Source organism: Strongylocentrotus purpuratus, unplaced genomic scaffold (assembly GCF_000002235.5).
Source record: "Strongylocentrotus purpuratus isolate Spur 01 unplaced genomic scaffold, Spur_5.0 spur5_scaffold_11, whole genome shotgun sequence".
Classification (NCBI taxonomy): domain Eukaryota; kingdom Metazoa; phylum Echinodermata; class Echinoidea; order Camarodonta; family Strongylocentrotidae; genus Strongylocentrotus; species Strongylocentrotus purpuratus.
The window spans coordinates 23,010,724-23,031,123 of NW_022145596.1; the positions used below are offsets into that span (position 1 = coordinate 23,010,724).

The 20,400-nt window shown below is 38.9% G+C and overlaps 1 protein-coding gene across 1 annotated transcript in view; it reads left to right on the forward strand.

Annotated features, from left to right (window-relative positions):
- LOC594083 (putative uncharacterized protein DDB_G0271606) overlaps positions 1-19,914 on the forward strand; it is a 36,013-nt gene extending 16,099 nt beyond the window's left edge. Inside the window, exon 2 of the mRNA XM_003729355.3 lies at positions 16,586-19,914. Coding sequence (XP_003729403.1) covers positions 16,586-19,063 — 2,478 coding nt within the window. The 3' untranslated portion in view covers positions 19,064-19,914. The remainder of the gene's footprint in view (positions 1-16,585) is intronic.
- Positions 19,915-20,400: the final 486 nt, after the last annotated feature.

Genomic DNA, 20,400 nt, shown 5'->3' on the forward strand with positions numbered 1-20,400 from the left:
TGTACTTGTTTGTTAGCTTACATGTAAGTTGATCTCTTTTATCTTTGTACGTGCATGTAAAGTGTGTACATGTAGCTTTGTTAATCTTGGAACAGTAATACTCAAGAGAGCTGACCTCCTTTGTGTGAGGTCACCAGTGAAGTGTATTCTTCAAGAACAAGATGGCTGCCGTTGTCAGCTGACTGTTGTGGTCGGCCCTGTTCCCTGGGCGATGAGTAGTCTAACAAGTACAGGCTCAAATGGATAGCGAGTACAGATGAAGTGATTCTTAACGCCACAGCTTCTCATCGATATTATATGACGACTAGGTATACAGTATATATAATTGTCGCCATGTACACTGTAGGTCTACTGGTACTTTCCGCAAGTTGACATTTGCACTCATTGCATTTCAGGTTGTTGCAGAGACACATTGCCCATCACACTCTTTACCAAGTGTTAAATTTTTTGTATTAGTCTTCCTTCTTCTTTTTTATACAGAAATATACAGCATACATGTACATGTATATATTTTGTTTGTATAATTATTTCTTTAACCATAGAACAGAATTCCAGTGTAATTTTAACCTTATTCACATTTGGTCTAAATGGAAACTATATGGCCCGAATTCACAAAGCAAGGTTTGAGCTCAAACCTCCTTTTGTTTCGCCAAACCTCCTTTTGTTCTTTACAAACCAGGTTTGTAAAAAACGTGTAAAACGTGTCATATGACGTACGAAAACCAAGGTTTGTCGACAAACCTCCTTTGTGAATTCGGGGCCCATGTTAACCCCCCCCCCCCCCCAATTTTTGTTTTTGCTTTTTCAGAAGGCCCATGTAGCATACATAGAACACTTTTGTACTTCAATTTACATACAATGTAATATAAGTCATGATGCTTCTTGAACAGAAATAAACATCTCTAGAGTAGAGTGGGATTCCCCCCCGATCACATGCTGTATCAGTCCTAACATGATTTTCCACCATTGGAAAGAATTCACCACACAAGGCACGCTGCAGTGAATAGCAAACAAATTGGGTGAAACAAACATCAATTGCATTCTCAAACCTGAATTACAGGCCTTCATAATTAGTGCACTTCAAGCAGTATTGCACCATGGGACTGGCAAGAGGAGTATTTGACTTAGAACCTAACTTGTTCGGTAATGAAACTCATAGTAGCTTAATAGCATCGTGCACTTTGGACCCATTTGACCAAATGCAATCTTACAGTAGTTGCAGAAATCTCAATCTCAATGCATCTCGTTGGTGTAATGTAAATATAGTTCCTTGACCTGCAATTGAACTTAAATAACCTTTGACCTTCTGCCTCAATGGGGGGAACCCCAAATGCCCACCACTTGGATAGAATAAACATTTTAAATCGTTATAGTATTCTCTACCCCTAAACATATCTTTGGAGACGGAGGAGTTCCAATTGACTTGCAGCTAAGGCATTATCTTGGTGTGCAGGAAATGATGCAATATTTCAATATTGAGGGAAATGTACATGATACATCTACATGTATCTGACTTGTATGCTCGTAAATTTAATGACATGTAGTTACCATAGTACATCTTTGGAGAAACTTTAATTTGAACATTAATTTCCAGTTGATTAATGTACAGGATATTACTAGCTAAAGGAAGCAACTTTCATAAAATTCAGAAAAAAATGGTACATACGCTGTACACTATAGTTTGAAAGATTTAGGCCTATATCTTTCTAAATAAAATGTTATATTTCATAGAATATAGGCCTACATGTAGCTAAGATGTGGCAAATCTTAATTATTGCATGTGTTATTGTCACTTTTTAACACAGCAACATTTAAAATCACTTCTAGTCTACAATGCCATGCGCAATGGGCGTGTTTACAACTGCGCTGTGAGAACAAAGAGATGTTTAATGTATGCTAGCTTAGAAGTGACACCATCTGAGGCAGTCATTCTTGCCCCAACCAACCGTCAAATGCTTTAACTCAATTTACAATTTCGGTCAGTGATAGCTAGGGTACGATGGAGAGAGGCAGGAAGTCAATTTATGGGACGGGTTGGAAGCAAGCACCTCCATTGCGTGGACGTTGACCTTGTGGAATCGGAAATCAAGGATGGTTTTTGATGTACCAACGTGACAGGGAAAATTCTTTTTAAACATTAGACATGCCTATATTAAGGTTATTGAAAATGTCCTACTCCCATCATTAAAGGTACATGTATAGACCAGTTCTGGTCATGCCATTGCATTGTGAAAGAAACGTTCTGGAATCATCAAAATGATAAGAAATTTGGCCCAGTCTTGGTAAAGTTACAAGCACTGTACTCGGAAAGATGTATATGGGACTACCCGACACGTGCACGATATCTATCCGGTCCGGATAGTGATTTACCAAATATATCAATTAGTAGGCGGTTTCCTGGCAAAATTTGTATGATCTCGTAATAGTCAAAACATATTCTTTCACATGATTGGTAATAAGAGCTTCCATTTCATTTTTGAGAGGGGGGAGGGGGGGGGGGCATTTCCAAAACTGGTCTATACCTTAAAGTTATTGAGTATGTCCTACTCCCATCATTAGAGTCAGAAATTCAGAATGATACTTGGTTTGAGATGGCATCTTTCAAACCCAATCCTGTATGTCTACCGTAGGAACCGATAAATGAAGAAAATCAATAGTTGAGAAGTCAACTGTCCCTTTCTTTATTGCGTAAAATGATCTTGAAAAATCCTGTCTTCTTCTCTTTGAAAGACATTCATTGATTATTGTCTAGACCTTCAGTGCATGGTGAATGCTCTGCACGCATTCATGTACAATAGTTGAGGAGAAAAAAAAACCTTGGATGGTTGTTAGGGGTGGAATGATCATGTTCAGATTTCCTTTTCTTTTGCACAACTTCCTAACGCAAACACAAAGAATGAAACTGTTACACGTGCATGTCTTTGGGACTTGCAATGTGTTTCGCAATGTTATAATGAGTTATGACCATTAAGTCACTTTTTTTTTAGATACCCTTGAGGCAGTGAATTGACATGTAGGCCTTCGGGTAATAGTGGCGGAGGACGGAGTGTACTCCATTATCATATCAAAGAAGAGAATTTTGTTTAGGGGTTGTATCATGTGTTTGGTTGTGTCTCCATTATCATGCACTGTAGAACAGGGGTTAGGATATGACTAACATTTATGCTGAGAAACAGGCATTCGGGCCCAAGTCTTTCTATGTTGATTATGCTCTGTGCCACACCTACATCGTACAGCAGTGATTCAACACCCTCCTATGCTTTTGTACGTCGTCGGGAGGACACCAAAAATTATGGAAATTTGTGACAAATATTAATAAGTCGGGTACCGGAGCTAGCACCATGTACTAGTAGCTGGTGAACCAACGATTGCCCAACTGTTTGCTTCAAGCTTTATTCATTTAAGGAAGGGGAAGGTTAAGGGTGGTGAAAATTGTGATTGGATATTTTAGGTTAGACATAGGGTTAGGGAATAAGGGTGAGGTACAGTTTTGGCCCCATGGCTAAACTTAGGAAAAACTAATACAACTTTACCCGTGAGCACATGGTATTCAATAGGCTAGCAAATGGTCATAATATGATCTTTGTAATAGACATAGTAATGTAACAGTTCCATCCTCTGTAAAATTCAATATGGTTTAACGGACATGGTTTGTCTGTCATTTTTCAGAAGATTACTTTATACGTGTCTCGGTCATAAAGTGGGGCACATTTTCATCTCGTTCAATATTCATCCCTGAGGAAAAATTAGATAATCAGGATTAAGTGATAAAGAGTACTTGCAATTAAAACAATTGGCCCGTTTTTACTAATTCTATACATACTTTGGGAACAACAGTTTCTCCTAACATCTAAATAGCTTGTTAGGGGCTTGCCTTACATAGCAGCAACTAATTTATTCAAAGTGGATTCCACCCATAGGGATGCCATTATTCATTAATAATAATAATTATCCTTGCTTATATAGCGCCTAACACTTACTTTATCAGAAGTCTCTAAGCGCTCTACAATAATGCAGGTGAATTATTAAAATGGTTAAAGGCAATAAACTGCGCTCGAGGTAATATGCCAGCTTGTGGTTTTACATGACTGTTAACCCGGCGTGTAGTTTGAAGCTTTGAATACTTTTGGTTTCGGTCCCCTGTGAACTCTCATCCATATCTATGGATCTATGTTTATAACTTCAATGATTAGCAAACTTTGAGTTTTGAAATATATGACGGTTCCATGTGAACAAGCGAGGAGTGTCGCGTGACCTAACACCTGAATAGTTCGCTGGTGTCTTGAGAGCATGCATTTTTACACTGCACAAACTGGTGAAGTTTTAAAATAAACACTCCAGAAGTGGCTTTTTTTTAATTCAGGATTTTTGTTGTGTTTTTGGTAGTTGCCTATCTACATCGTACTTCCAACAAAATTCCGGAATTTGAGAAAAACCGACAAAAACCGAAATTGCTTCTAATGTTGTACAATTACATGTCAGTTCATAATCAATGAACATCTACAATGTATACATGTGCAAGCAAAATCATTTTGATGAGGTGCAAGTCTAACCAGCGAAGACAAGACCGTGCTGTCTTGTATTTGTCCTAGAAAATTGTTAGAAGAATTGGAGAGTAGGCTTGAGGCTCATCTTATCCTTCTCCATTGATAGGAGTATGATGCAAAACATACATGATTGAAAAAGAAGTAAAATGATACTTCAAATGATATTTAAAGAGTGTAATACGGTAACAGCCTTTTTGTGTTTTGTGCTGGCTGTCACCTTGCTAGAAGATCTTGGCTATAGGTAATTAAAATTTATTTCATCAGAAATCGTTCATACATGTAGATATATAAGGTTAATTACCGGTAATTAAATCTCAGAATAAGTGGTTTTTAAACGCTGCTTTGTGTTTGATTTTGTTTTTACTGATTCAGTTTAATGGAGAAACAGCAGGCATCAAAATCTTTATGCAGCTTCATAAAAGACAAGTGGTTGTCTGGCATTTGAATTGAGTGTTCATTATGATTTTGCATGAACACTTGAAGCTTGTATGTTTTCTTGAAAAGAAAATTCTAAAAACCCTAATTCTGTCATCTGATAGGGGATTACAAAACTGCTGAAAACTTGTTTCTCTTTTTTATTTACAACTCTATGTACATGTAGTTATTGATGAACGATGAAATTCCTTCACCATCAGCTTGGGTCTGAACTTGTAGACTAGGTGTGAATGGGGGGGAGGTGTCGTTAGATGCATGATGTTACCTGCGTGAGAGATGGCACCCAAGCACAGGCAGGGTTGCCCTGCTGCTGCTGATGCTGGTGCTGCAGCAGCTTATATAAAGTGGTGATTTTTTGCCATGTAAATCCAGTGATTCTCCATGCCGCGCCAGCCAATGAAAGTTAATGAGGACAAGTACAGGAGATGCCCACCGGCCTTCTCTTACAATCTTCTCACAGAATATATTCCTTATTGAATAATAGTTAGGCCTTGCCGTTGCATGCAATGCCTTACTGTCTACATACACCTTTAGTACTTGCTTGTCTCAGAAGAGAGTATCAGGTATCCTGATCTTGATGCTAATAATTCCTAGAAAAGTCTTAGTTCTGTGCAAAACTGCCATTGACCGTGTTTCTATGACATTTTACAGTTTTGTCAATAATTTTCATCTTCAGTCTCTCATCACTTGAAATTATTAGCAAATGGAACAAAATAATTGTTGCAAAAAAGGAATGCATAAACAGTAACCATAATCTGTAAAAAAAAATATAAAAAAAGAAGAGAGAAACAAATACCCGGTAGAAATAAACAAATAATAACAATGACAATACTACTACTACTAATTATAATAGTAAGAATAATAATATTAATAGTAATAATAATATTAATAATATCAAGAACAGTGATATTGATAATGATGATAATTATAATAATAATGATAATGATAATAATGATAATTAGATAAAGAATGAATGAAAAGATGGAAGGAAGGATGGATGAATGGATCGATGGATGAAATTTAATTAAATTTAAATGGTTTCATAAATCTGTATTCATCATCCTATTCCTTGTGCTGAACATGAAAATGCATCCAGAAAATTCATGGACAACAATAATTAACTGTTTTTTCAAGGTTTTTCTTTATGATGGGAATCGTTTTAAGACTTCCTTTAGAAAAGGTCTATACGAATTACTCATCTTTTGTTTTTAGTTTTTAAATTTCCCTTTTTTTCTTCTAGAAAATAGTAGTTTTTCTTTCTTCTCCAGACTCCCGAGCTGTCTTCAAGCTTTCCAGAGCTGAATCACACTCCCCGCCCAAATTTGTAAAATTACATATATATATATGTAGTACGTGCACGTCAAGTCAACTCTGAGAGCAGATTAGACCAGAATTAACAATCTGGGCTTGTCCTTGATCTGCGGAGCTAGTTGGAAGCCCTGTAGAACTGGCATCTAACCAGAAGCTGCTAGTGCCTCGCTGGATAAATACCCACAAGCTTACTGAGCTCTCGCATCCTCTTCACAGAGCTGCTATTTCAACATGCGCGATCATAGAAACGCTATATATTTTTTCTTTATTTCCTAGTATCCTCTCGCTCCTGCCATTGCACTTTAGGGAAATCAAGGTCCTGTACATGTGTAAGCCTTCCAGTATAACCATTTGGGGCTGATTTGATTTTAAGAGGAGTGTTTTAACCTGTATGTGAAGACCACTCCAATGAGACACACCCCCCCCAAAAAAAAAAAAAAAATAATAATAAATAAATAAAAAAATAAAGGGAAAAAAGAAGAAGACCTTTATGATCAGATATTTGCCTATGTGACAGCTCAGGTTTTTATTTCATCAAAGGTACATTTATAGGGTTGGGGTTGCAATTAGGTTTGAGGTTAGGTTTGGAGTTTAGTCTTCTGGATCGGTCCAGAAGATCGCTTTCTGGACCGCTTGTCTGTTCACACTTATAGTTAGACTGATCTAGCCTGGATCGGTCCGGGAAGTGAGTGAGAACGGGGTCCTAGATTCTGACAAGGATGTAAATAATCGCAAGGATGTGAAATCTGTTTGTCACTTTTTTTTTGTTTAGAAAAGTCAAAAACAAAACAAATTCCCAATTCAATTAGTAAATAAATGAATTTAAAAAACAAACAAGCAACTTTCTCAGCAACTGGAATTAAAGTAATACTCTTTTTCAGCTGAAATAAAAGAGATCTGACAAGCGTATTATGGCATGTACATAAATGCGAGCATGAGCTTTAATGATTCTATTAAAAGATGTTCTAAACACAAATTGTACTTCCATTTACTCTCAAATCAACATGGTCTCAGTGTAGGTCTCAATGTAGACTTTTGTTTACAAGACTGTACAGTAGGAGATGTGGATCATTTGAGTGGACCAAGGAAGTTGGAGGAAATATACCCGTTTTTTTCTTCTCCCCGTTCGTTCGAGACACGAGACAAGAGAGGAAGTAAATTTCCCCACTTCCTGGATAGTCCCTGTGACGGCCATGTTCTTGCAAGTTGTAGGACGATTGAGTCCTACTTGTAGCAGCTGCATGGGTTGGTGTGAGCGCAAGCGTCAAGAGGCTGTTGCAGTATGCTGCTATGCAGGCTTCTTTGAATGGCTACAGGGGAGTCTCCAGATCTATATGATCACATATTGTACAACCAGAAATTTAGGCAAATTCTGTCTCAAGTCTCATGGCGGCTGTGAATTTTAAGAATGGTTGTGCTATTGGCCAAAGTTGTCTGCGACATTCAGTTTTACCTAATCCCTGTCTTTAAACTCCCTGCACACCTGCCCCCCCCCCCTTCCAAAACATTTAACTTTTTTTTTTACTATCATACATGTACATACTTTTTCCTGAACATGTTGTCTAATTTGATTCTTTTTGTTTTCTTTTTCCTCTTCTTTTGTCCCCATTCCCCATTTTCTCACTTTGTATAGTTTCACTCTCATATTGGCATCATGTTTATCTCACGCTCCCTTTACTATTGCTCTTTAAATAGCTCCGTAAGATACAAATCAACCACATAAAATGCTCAGGTTCGTGGAGTACTTGGTGACATATCAAAATCAAAACACAAACACATAAATTTCAGAGCAGTTTCATTCAACTACGTGTAGAGCTTGAACCGTATCATGATTGTCCGACTTTCAGGCAGACACTGAGCTAAGTCCATAGACAATGCAAACAGATCGAAGTGTGAGGAAACCATGACTTATTTTCTGTTACTCTCACACTTCTACTGATAGTCCATGTGTAGCCTCACTACCCACAACTATGCCTTGTCTGCAGAAACATACTTTTTTTGACACTCCGGGAAACATGTAAACAGGAGCTATATACCGGTCATAAAATACATAGCTCCTGTTTAATACCTGTTTCCCTCAATTCTCCCCAAGTTTACATGTTTCCCCCATTCTTTAACACCCTAGTCCACTGGATTTAGCTTTTCCTACCCACATCGTGTGCACCTTCCCTCTTATCATAGTAGGTTCCATGTCACCTGGGTGGAGAGCAGCATTTATGAGAAACGCCTATTTTCAGATTTTTACTGCAAGAAACTTTTGTGAATTACAGACAATTTAATTAGTGTTGTGTCAAAGCTGATTAGACTATTTCGTGGCATGCAACTTTTGTGACTCTGAACCACTCGCCAAATTAATGCGCATGCAAGTTTCTGGTTTTACAGCTCATAAATAAAGTCTATCCTTGCAGACTATATCACCACCAGGCGCACATCAGCAGCAGCAGCTAACAGCAGCGCACCATGCGTACTGGCCCAGGTCAGCTGTAGAAAAACGTATAGGGCACTGTCATCACCATCCTCACCATTGAGCATGTAGTTCGTAGTGTGTGTCAAATTTGAATAATGTATGCACGCCCTACTTCACTTGTTTGGGGTCATACAAGGTCTCTGCAGTGTTTGATCAACTTTGATGCAAGACTCTCTCTCTCTCTAGTCTTCATAGGGATAAGCACCCTGGTATATTATATAAATATACCTCACTATATTCTGGAACTATGATCCTAGACAAGCAATTAAAGACAATCAGCAGTTTCCACTCTAGAGACTGTTTTAGTAAGACTAGCTAAGTGTATCAGCTATACCACGTTTTGGTTTCTGCAAGTGTATCAGCTATTGTTTTCTGCAGCCATACATGTATAAATATGTTTTATGTCTTTATTGTTTTTTCTTTACCCCCAAGTCTCTCTATCGTCCAGACCAAACAGAAGTGTGTTTCAGTTCATCTTGTATGCTACATGTACATGTGGATCTGTACTTAATTTAGATACAATAAAGCATTGAAAAAAACATCCTCAGGACCTGTCTAAAACTTAAAAGAAAAGAACCGCCCTCCATATTATCAGTAAATTTCATTTTTCCAAGGTTGAAATTGATGAAGGGTGCCACATGGTTGGTGCATTCCTCTAGATATAATGGTCATCATGCATTTATCAAAGGCGCTGGTGCTGCCTACATGTAGCTCTCGCCTCTCCATGAGCAGTGTACATCGTTATGCTCTTGACCAAACTCAACTTAAAATATACATGAATATATAGCCAGCAGCCATGACTGCTGCTGCACGACAGACAGGCGGGCGGGCCGACCAAGCCGTACGAAGCTAGCTCCCTGGCAACCCAGGTATATTGATACACCAGGAGGAAGGCCTACACGTACACAGCGGCCTTGCTTGTGTGCATGCAGCACGATGGTAGCTAGTCAGTCTCCCACTGGCTCACATCACACATGGAATGATAGATGTTAATGTAGAGTATGTTAATGATGTATCAACACCAATGGCCACTACTAGTTCTCTCTTTCCAGAGGATCTGCTGTGTAGTAATAGATAGATTGGCAGAATGATATCACTTCCTGTATTTCATGGGGTCTGCGTGTGAGTGACTGACTCCTGTGTATATTTATATTCAGGATTGATTATTTGGAGCAACTTTATAACAATGGAATACTGTTTTAGTTGATGTTATTCCCATACAGATATTTTCGCAGATGACACAGACACAGACAAATTTTGGGAGTTTATAATAAAAATAATAATAGCTCATATTTATAATGCACCTAATACTTTGTTTCTAGGCGCAGTACATATTATTACCCAGGTCATCAGATTCAGGCTTACCTGCACACAAAGTATGAACATTCTCCACTCGCTGGGCAGCATTCCGGTCAGTCGCCATTGTACAAGCACCACTTGCGCATCCAACCACATTAACATTCGCATCCACCTGGGTGGAGAGTGGCAAATGTAGATTAACGTCTTGCCGAAGGACATCAGTGATGCGGCAGGACTTGAACCCTGTACCTTTCGATCTGCAGTCGGGTGACTTATCCACTAGACCACAACATCTCAATAGTAAAACTGGCGACAATACGTGGTGCAGTGGTCTAACCACTCAACTGGAAATGCAAAGGTTGTGGGTTCGATCCCTGCCACGGTACTTACAGTATGTCATTGAGCAAGGCATTTTATGGAAATTGCTCCTCTCCACCCAGGTATCAAATGGGTAGCCAGTAGGATGCGAGCATCAATGGGGTGGGCTACAAGTCTTATAGGCATTGTTTAACAATGTTAAATCTGAGATGGACAGCCCTACGTATGGTGTAATATTGAAGCCCTAAAAAAATTGCGCTTCAAAATGATCAAGAAGTGGCTCAAAAGAGTGAAAATCTTTGAGTGACCGGTTTTACCATACTCGTTTTCCCCAATAGACTGTAGTGTTATGAAAACCGTTCGGCAAATTTGTAATTCCAATCATAAATATCTTGATAATCAGACAGGCGATCGGCTTGTAAAAGTCTTGGGGTTCCTGACTGACCTAAAGGTTTATAATTATCATTGCAGCATGAGCTAAATCCAGGATTTTGTTGCAGAATTGGTCGGTTATGATGTAATTTGTAAGGGGCCGGGGGGTGTCCCAAGTCTTGACATTACACTAAGGGTAGGTTTTGATGAATCAATGAAGTGAAACCAATATGTACGAAAAAAAACTACCAGAAAAATGCAAACTGGTTGTCCCAGCCATACAATTTTTAAAAATATATGTAGGCTTATTCATTTCTCAAAAGAAGTTTGAATTTTCAGTCTACCGGTATTCCTGACTACAATCTTACAAGTCCATAGTGCAGTGCATGAACAGCTCACATTCTAGCATTTTCTACTAAGATATATTTACATTATTTGGCACTGAATAGCAGATTGCGCAATGTTCTTTCAAGGTCAGTGTAAAATTGACAGTATTGCGTCTACTTTGGGGTTGATAGATAGTCCCATGTGTTTGCATTATGATGCAACCTCAATCATGTATTTTGGGAGATTGTAGATATCATGCATGTTACAGTTTTACACACAAACAAAACATTATTTGGGAAGGCGTTTCATGATGACATTTGTCCTGTGGCTGTGGCACAGTAGGCCTATCAAACTGTCTTGGTATTAAAAGGGCATATTACAGAAATTGGCAACGCATGCATATGGGTGCCATCTTGTTTTCTGATTTAGAAATTGGTTTTAATCAGAAACTTAAAAGATATTGTCCATATTGTCCGTGTATTTGATTTTGTTTGTACTTTGTAGCACTAGCAACACAGTTTTGCTGCTCCTTAACAGAGAGGGAGCTCTTTCAATTCATTCTATCCTGGAAGCCAAGACATTGCCTCCAAATATTGAAATATAAACACGACCTTTGTGGGTATATATACAATGTATATATGTACATGTACCGTACATGTACATTAGCATGCCAATTTTGTTAGTCACCTTTTAATTATGTAATCATTAGCTCAGACATAATTTGTAATCGACATGACTTTGCAAAATTAATAGCTCACTTTTGTGTTATATAGTTAGTGTTTTAAGAAATTGGGTTTGACATGACTTGACACGTGGGCTTTTATTTACTTGATTGTCACAACATCTGTAACTTAGCGTTAGGATGGAACTTGGATACATGTTCCCAATCATATATAGGCCTTCATATATTTCAACTCTTGTGTTCATAAACGTATATACTATATAGGGTAATAATAATTGGAGCCTAAACTTTGATCAAGAAATTTTTACATGCGATCAGTATTGATGTCTGGTATTGGTATACCAGTACATGTATTTGCCAAAATTCAGTGACAGGGATCATGAAACAATAGGCCTGGATGACATGTCAAGACCACCATGCCTGGTTTGGCAGAAGACCATCATTATCCCTTATCGGCCTGTGAGGAAGGTCTTCCCTACCCTGACGAACGGGTCCAAATTTGAAGAAGGTATAGATATATGGCAAGGATTGTGACATGACGCCTTCACCAAACGACCCTGACCGCTCTTGCAAGCCAATCTTGTAGGGTGTACATGTATGTAGGCCTTCGTAGCACGTCGACAGTATCTCTGTCGGTCATGAGGAAATTTGTAGGGGAAGGGAGGGAGTTAGAACAAGACAACAGTTTCACTGGGGAAGGGGGGGGGGGCTTTAGGGGAAGTCCAAATGCTGCTATAATCAGTGGTCATTGAGAGAAGCTAAACTGATGATGGTAGTTATTTCTCTTTAGTTAATTAAAATTCAGTCACATGACTATTACAAACCTGCCAACCAGTACGATTTAGTCGTATTTAGTACGATATTTAGAAGCAAATACGACAGTACGATTTTCCTCAATAAAATATTTATTTTGTTTTTAAATAATATTTTTTGGTTGTATTTTGTGTTTGTGTGTGTGCCATTTTCAATGGCAAAATGCCCATTCTGTCATAAAAAGCATCTCACATCAGCAATTTGGGGATGTTCATTGGTTCATCGAACACACCAGTCGTGACAAAATCATGCATATTCAAACCAATGATCCATAAAAAAATTCTTCCTGTATGTAGGAACTGTAAGAGGCATTGATCAACGTAACAGTCCGTGTTTATTTTTAAGAATACAACTTTTGTCAGTAAAATATAACTTTTGGGATTAAAGAATACAGTTTTTGAACTCCAGAGGTTGGCAGGTCTGCTATTAGGTGTTTTCACTATATTACTCTTTCTAAATTAACTTGTCTTGGTACATAATTAATTTCTCTGATTATTGCCATTTATTTAGTATTGTTGCTGTTATTATTTCTGCTTGGTTTCAAGTCGTCTTTAAAATCTTAAGGGGCAGGCAACCTTTCTAGACGGGGAGAGAGAGAGAGAGAGAGAGAGAGAAAGAGATAAAATCACAGGGAGGGAGGGAGAGGGAGAATAAAGATGTAGCATTTATTTGATAATGGGAGTACCATCAAATCAAAAGGCCTACATATATATAATTATATATCTATATACATGTATATATACATGTATGTACATCTAAATGTTGACAACAGGCACATTAAAGAAAGCAAAAGAAGTTCATATCTTACTTTGTTTTGCATGAATGTAGAATGCAGATCTATACCTGTAGAAAGGAGCACAATTAAAAATAATAATGTCTTACTAGGGCTTCAGTTTTCCTGGCTAAGTGGTGGATCTTCGTGTAAATTGTAGCTGATCCTCTAAAGACTTGATGAAGAACTTGGCTCGAAGGCTAAACATTTCATGTGCTAAAAAAAGAGAAGAATATACTTGACTGAAGAAAATCAGTTAAGTAGCTGCTGTGTTCTTTGACCTCTAGAGAATGGTCTCTGTAAACTAGCAAGACCAAGACAAATGAAAGACTAAATGACTAGTTACAGAAACAGGGAAATGGCATTGGAAAGCAAGGAAAAATTGTTAAATTAAGGGATTTATCAAGAGGAAGAGAAAAGAGATAGATAGAGAGAGAGAGAGAGATAGGGAGAGAGAGAAGTGGAGTGAACATACACCCACTGTATTGCTCGCCCTACATAGTAGTTCATGGTCATGCGTATTCATAAATTAGCCTGACCCTACAAAGTTTATTGTCTGTGAGTTGAAACTCATCCTACATGTGTGTGAGCTCCACAGCTTGGTTTTGTGTACATGGAGAGTTCGCTCTATGCCTTACATGTTTGTATGCAGCGGGGAGGTTGCAATGTAGTTTCAATGTACTTCCCTGCCAGCAGTAGTTAGTACACAGGCAAGAACTACACTGTGTGTGTACTTTACTGTGCTGTTTCAGATTTGTTGGTGTTTTTATTACTTAGATTTGATAATGTTTGTCAATGTTTGCCAAAAACACCCCTCTTTTGGAGGATTATGTGCTAGGGGTTCCAGAATAAAGAAAATTATAGTTATAAATCCTTTTAACCCTAAAAATTTGCCATATCTTGGAAGAAAAGGAAGTTGAGTAATATATTTTGTCAATACATGAGCTACATGTTTACATGTAGGTTACATGTATCACCAATGTAAGTTTGTTGTTTTAGTTCTTCTTCATTTTCATGTACACCTGTATTTACGAGAGGGAAATTAAGGTGACACATTATTTTCAATATCTACAGAAAAATATAATCACACAACAAATAGCAAAAAGAGTAACTGTACTATATGTTCTCATTTATATTTTCATATGTCTGTTATCACAGTATAAGACAACACCACAGACACCTTTAACATACTATATAATTCATGGTATACCCTCACTAATGCCCTAATGATTTCATAAAGACATTGGTAATGAATTGGCAACATATTTACAACTTCATAAAAATGTGTCAATAATGCTTCATTCAAATTGCTAAAGTAGGGTAATTCATACATTTCTAGGCTTACATGATTGTTGAACCAACCAAGGAATGTCAGTATTGCCATTTTTGAAGAGGACAATCTGCTACATTCATTACCAATCTTGAATTGTAATTAATACATCATGATTTGTAGAAAAACTTGTCGGTACTTGAAGTTCTGTATCCTGCACAAGTTTATGTGATCTTTCAAAATGACAATGCAATGAATTGTGCAATCCATATTTACAATTGTTTTCAAATTCCATAAATCGTTGCTATGGAAATTTCTTCTGCATGTTTCTGGTTGTCATGTATCTTGTTAATTCACTAAACATTGCTAATCATTATTTCCTACAATTATAATGAGTTTTCATGCAGGCCTCACCTTTATTTGTTATTACACCCTGTTGCTCCTAAACAGTGACACTATTAGTCCTACCCCCTCTTTGTCCTAGATGTAATAGTCCTATAGACCCTAATGATCCTACCAACCAGTGGTCCTGTACTAACCTACATTACGTTTATAATCATGTAATACACGGTTTACGGGTTGTTTATAGAGTTAGGTTTAGGGTCATGGCTTCTCTATGAACTTGATTCCAAGTTTGTAACAGAAAAAATATTACGTTCGCATACAATGTAGTAACAATCGTCCATTCGCCCCATAGGATACAAGTATCTGTTCTTGTTGTTATTTTTTTGTAGGCTTATTTCAAATTTAAAAGGTGATCATAATTTTGTTTTAAAGGAGCAACTAATGAGCTTACGGGAATTTCATCTTGTAGTGTTCTAGATTGGCAAGTAAATGACTTTAGGCTCTGCATCTGTTCTCTCTCTCTTCTCTCTCTCTCTCTCCTCTCTCTCTCTCTCTCTCTCTTTCTCTCTCTTTCTCTTAAATTTCATCTTGTGAAATTGGCGTTTGTACAAGTTCTGTAACAACTTAGATGACCACTTAAGAAAGCTTAAAACATTAAGTAGCTATGATATTAGTCACAACTTTCATTTTAAAAACAGTGCAAGGGCACAGATTGTTTCTTCCAGAATCTACAATAGGCCATTTTGCTGTGCAGAGTACTTAGTAGAAAAATCCTTGTCGTATGACCAGTCTGCGAACTACACACAGTTTCTTTCTTCCATTTTTTTCCCCTTGGTTTTCTTTCAAAGGAAGTAACTTGTACTGTTCATAACAGGAAATGACTTGACTTCTTCAAAAAATGGGTAAATGCTTGTTAGAGGGAGCTCTTTAACACCAAGAGCCAGGGCACAAAATTAGCCTTCACCAGGATGCCATCAGACTTGTCTTCATCAGCTCGAGTTTGCCAAATAACCCGCTATTTTAACTATCCCAATGCTGATAAGCCAGTAAATTTGCGTCTCCATCAGCCCGCAGTTGCAGTTTTGTTTCAAAAATATCCTGTTATTTGGGAAATAGCGGGCTAATTTGCGCCCGTCCGAGCGAGTTTGTGATGAGCGTATCGGTCTGGTGAGGATGCAATTTCGAGCTTGGGGATAATGTCCCGAGTCTGAAAATAGCAAGTTATTTGGCAAACTCAAGCTGATGAAGAGAGGCGTAGAGACCACCATTAATCCTTTGGGCAAGCTTAGAGTATTGTCTTTTTGGGGGGCCTAGATCTGGGAAAGCTGCATAATACGGTAGTAACAGCAGAATATATAAAGAACGTATATGGAAATTACTTTGATAAAAATCTCACTTTTATGATGATAAAACCAAAATGCTCTAATGAACAAAATAATGAATACTGTTGATAAACTTAGTGGCATAGATGCGAAATTATTGTTGTAAGCATACTATTCCCGGTGTTCATGTGATACATTGAAGACTATTTACATTAGGTCCCTTAAAGCATTCACTATTTCTCAATCTAGCTACAATTTTGAGGCATTACACTTAATACTGTTCTCATATTTTCAATCTATTTCAGAAAAAGGCGGTGGATCGGAAACGACCCAATCCCGATTCTCCCAATCGGACGGGGACGACGGAGGCGATCAACCGAACCAGTGCCCTGAGTCTAGAGGCAAGCAGTTCAAGCAGCGGCGTTAGAGGAGATGCATCACCAGCTAAGAAGCCATGTATGGACAGCAAGCAGCAGCAGCTACCAGGACAGGTGCCCACACCGAACCAGTACGTCCAGCAACAAGATCTCAACAGGATGGGGGCCAACCACCAGGCACAGCCTACTGACAATGGCGTCAACAACCAGATGCCCGAGGGCGCGTCTGTGGCAGATGGCGTCGAGGGGCTTGACTTGCTCAACGATATCGGCAACGAGGATGATTTCATGCGTTTATTGGATGATCCCAATGGAACACAGTTGGAAGAGATGATGAAATCCGGTCAGTTTAACCCTGAAAATCTTTTGACTGAGCTGGCCAGGCTGGAAAATAATTTGAGTATGCAACTTGGAGAAATGCCCGACGTAGCCACTAATTCACCTAGGAGTCAGGACCCAAATAAACAAGGTGATATGAAACCTGACGCGGCTTCCAAAAATGCAGAATCTGGAGTGGTCCCCAAAAGTGAGAATTCAGACTCATATGACCCCATGATGGAGGGGCCTCCAAATACTGTAGCTACTGAAGCTTTGCCAAAAGGTGGGCCTTTGCCTAGTATACATGAATTTAAACCATCTACAGGAAAGAATGTATTGATCAAACAAGAACCCCAGCAAATCCACGCCTCACAGGCTCACAGACTCAATGTGCAGCAGACAGCTGTAAGTACTGGTGCCCAGAACATTGTACCCAAGGTAAACCAGCTAACTTCAATGCAGGCCACTGCTACATCAGCAGCATCAGCAATGAATCCTTCAATGAGAGGGTCATTTGTGGGCCAACAAAGTGGTGTATCGGGGCAGCAGGGAAGTTTCTTGACTGCTCAGCAGCAGCAGCAGCAATTGAGTAGCAGGCAGTTTATGCAGAATCCCCGCATGGCCAACAACCAACAGAGCCAACATTCAAGGATGCCCAATCCAAGGCTCACTACTAATATGAACGCTTCCATGTCAAGTGCAGACCAACTTACGCAATTTGCAAATAACTCTATGCGAGGTCAAGGTCAGTCTACCGGGAGACTCCCAAGTATGTTACAATCCTTTATCCAGGACCGTAGTCCAACCATGGCCCTGTCCAGTGGCCAAGCAGGGACCATGATGCCCGGGCAGGCCTCCCAGTTTGTACAGCGTCCTCAGCAGCAACAGCGTATGGCTAGCCCTGAAATTCTCCAGAGGTTGCAGAATCCACCCCATTATAATGCCAATGCAGAGCAAAGAAAGTTTGTGGCCAACTCGTATGTCCAGCCATCGCAGCAGAGTCATAGCATGCAGCAGCAGGGCAACAATCAGATGCTTATTCCTAGACGTCCTCCGCCTCGTTATGACGAGACACCGCACCGCAACTCCATGGCATTCCAAGGTCCTGTCAACCAAGGAATGCCACAACAGCTTGGTCAGCAAGGAGCTATGATGACACACATGGCAGGACAACCAAACATTCGCTCAATCGCGCCTGGCCAGAGTGTGCAAGCCCACCCGAACAACGGCATGGCTGCAAGCGGAGGTAACCTCGCTACCCATTCCGGTATGATGCAGGGGATGACCCAGCAGCAACCGCAGCAACAGGGGATGATGCATCGTCTAACCCCACAGATCCGACGTCAGATCATGCAGCAGCAGAATATGCGTAGCATGCAGCAAACTGCAGCCATGGGTAACCAGATGAACATGGGATCTGTTCCTCCTGGTGCCGTCAACATGGGTCAGGCAGGGGTGGCTCAGTACCAGCAGCAAAGGCACCTGCCTGGCCAGTGGACGACAAACCAGCTCTTGCAGCATCGGATGCAACAGCAGACAAACAACTTCCAAGGTAACAACATGATGCAGCAGTCGTACCCGACGCAATCGCGCTTCCCTCAAAGAAACGTCATGGACTCTGGCTCCAACATGAGAACTTTCCAGAATATCACCTCTCAAGGTGGTATGAGCAATGCTACGAATACAAACCCTTCCATTATGACGCAGCAGCAATTTGTAGGTCAGCCAACACAGTCCCAGCAACAGCAAGCTCAGCAACCGACACAACAGCAGCAACAGCAGCATCAACAACATCAACAACAGCAACAACAGCAGGGCACTATGCAACAGCCTGTTCAAGGTAACTCCATTGCAGCAGCCATGCAGAACGGTTCTGCTGTGAGCGCAACAAACCAGACATTCGGCAACAATGCACAGCAAATGCAAATGGCCATGATGCCAGAAAGCAACAACCAACAGCAACAGCAGCAACAGCAGCAGCAACAACAACAACAACAACAACAACAATCAGGCAGCACCGACATGTTAGATTTGCTTGACAACATCATTAAAAATGACGGGCCTTCGAGAACAAATAGTCACGTGTAGGATATAGCGAGAGAGTCCAGTGTGATACAAAGAATGATCTGAATTATGATGATAGATATATGGCTTTTAAATGATATTGTAAGAAAGAAAAAAGAGATTTGTATTTATATGAAAATATGCATGTTAACGATTTAGAGCTGTAGATACCACTATTTAAGTGGAAGTTTTTAAATTAATATATGGGTCTCTGTCTCTGAGACTGTATGGATAGGAGAGAATTTTTTTGTCAGTATTGTCTTATCTTTTCTTTGATATTGTTGTCTAGAACAAGTGGTGGTTGAACGGTCATTATCTCTAGATAGGTGTATTTGTGTAAAGGGTTTGTTAAATAAGACTATCATGAAATCTCAGGTTTTGAAACTTCAGTGAATTGTTGTATCACTGATTTTTAACTTCTCAGTGATTCTTCTATAGAAAGGGACGTAGGGTTTCCTTTCGTAATAAGTGCACACTCTTTTTGCTAGAAAACAGTTGCCTTTAACTTGAGTTTGAACTTCTCTTTTGAAGTGACTGTGAAATTCTTTTTTCTGGTATCGGACTATACTATAAGCACTGACTGACCTTAACACATTAAAGAAAGCATGGTGCATTGTATATCTCTTTCCTAAGATTAGATATCATTTTTCTATCTCGAAAGTCGAAAGCAATCAATATTTTTAATCCTGGAAGCAAATATTTTGTATGTAATGAGATATGCAGATGTATATACTGAAAATAGGATAGTGGTCACAAATATTTATTATTTTGTTACTTTTTTTTTTTCTTCTTCCCTTTTTTCCAGATCTTTGTACCCTAAAGAGATCACAACCATTGCCTTAATGTAAAGAATAAAGAATCAACGAGAAAGAAAATTTGACAAATACAGTGATTGAAGCAAATGCCATTTATAGATCAAAAGTCAGTGAAATTTCATATAGTGAAGGCTTTGTATTGTTCATTTTTTTAATAATAATAATAACAATAGTGGGTTCTTGTATAGCGCTCATGTCTGTCAGACTTGACACTCCTGGCGCTCCCGATTAAGATTCAAATTTATCAAAATCTTACAAAATAAACCACGTTATTTTCTCTCTTAGATTGTCGTATGTCACCAAAGCTGCATTTTATCTCCTAAGTTGAATATATGAAAATACAAATGTAATGAGAAATGCATATATATTTCTGAAAAAATAATGGATACTCCAGTATTTTATTCATGGTACTGAAGTTTAAGGTGAATTTGAGAATTACGAAGGTTAACAGAATTGAAAATGTGATTATGTATAAACCAAACCATTCAAATGAAATAGTATTATGAGGAGAGCTATTTTAGTATGAATTAACCCTAGACACGGTTG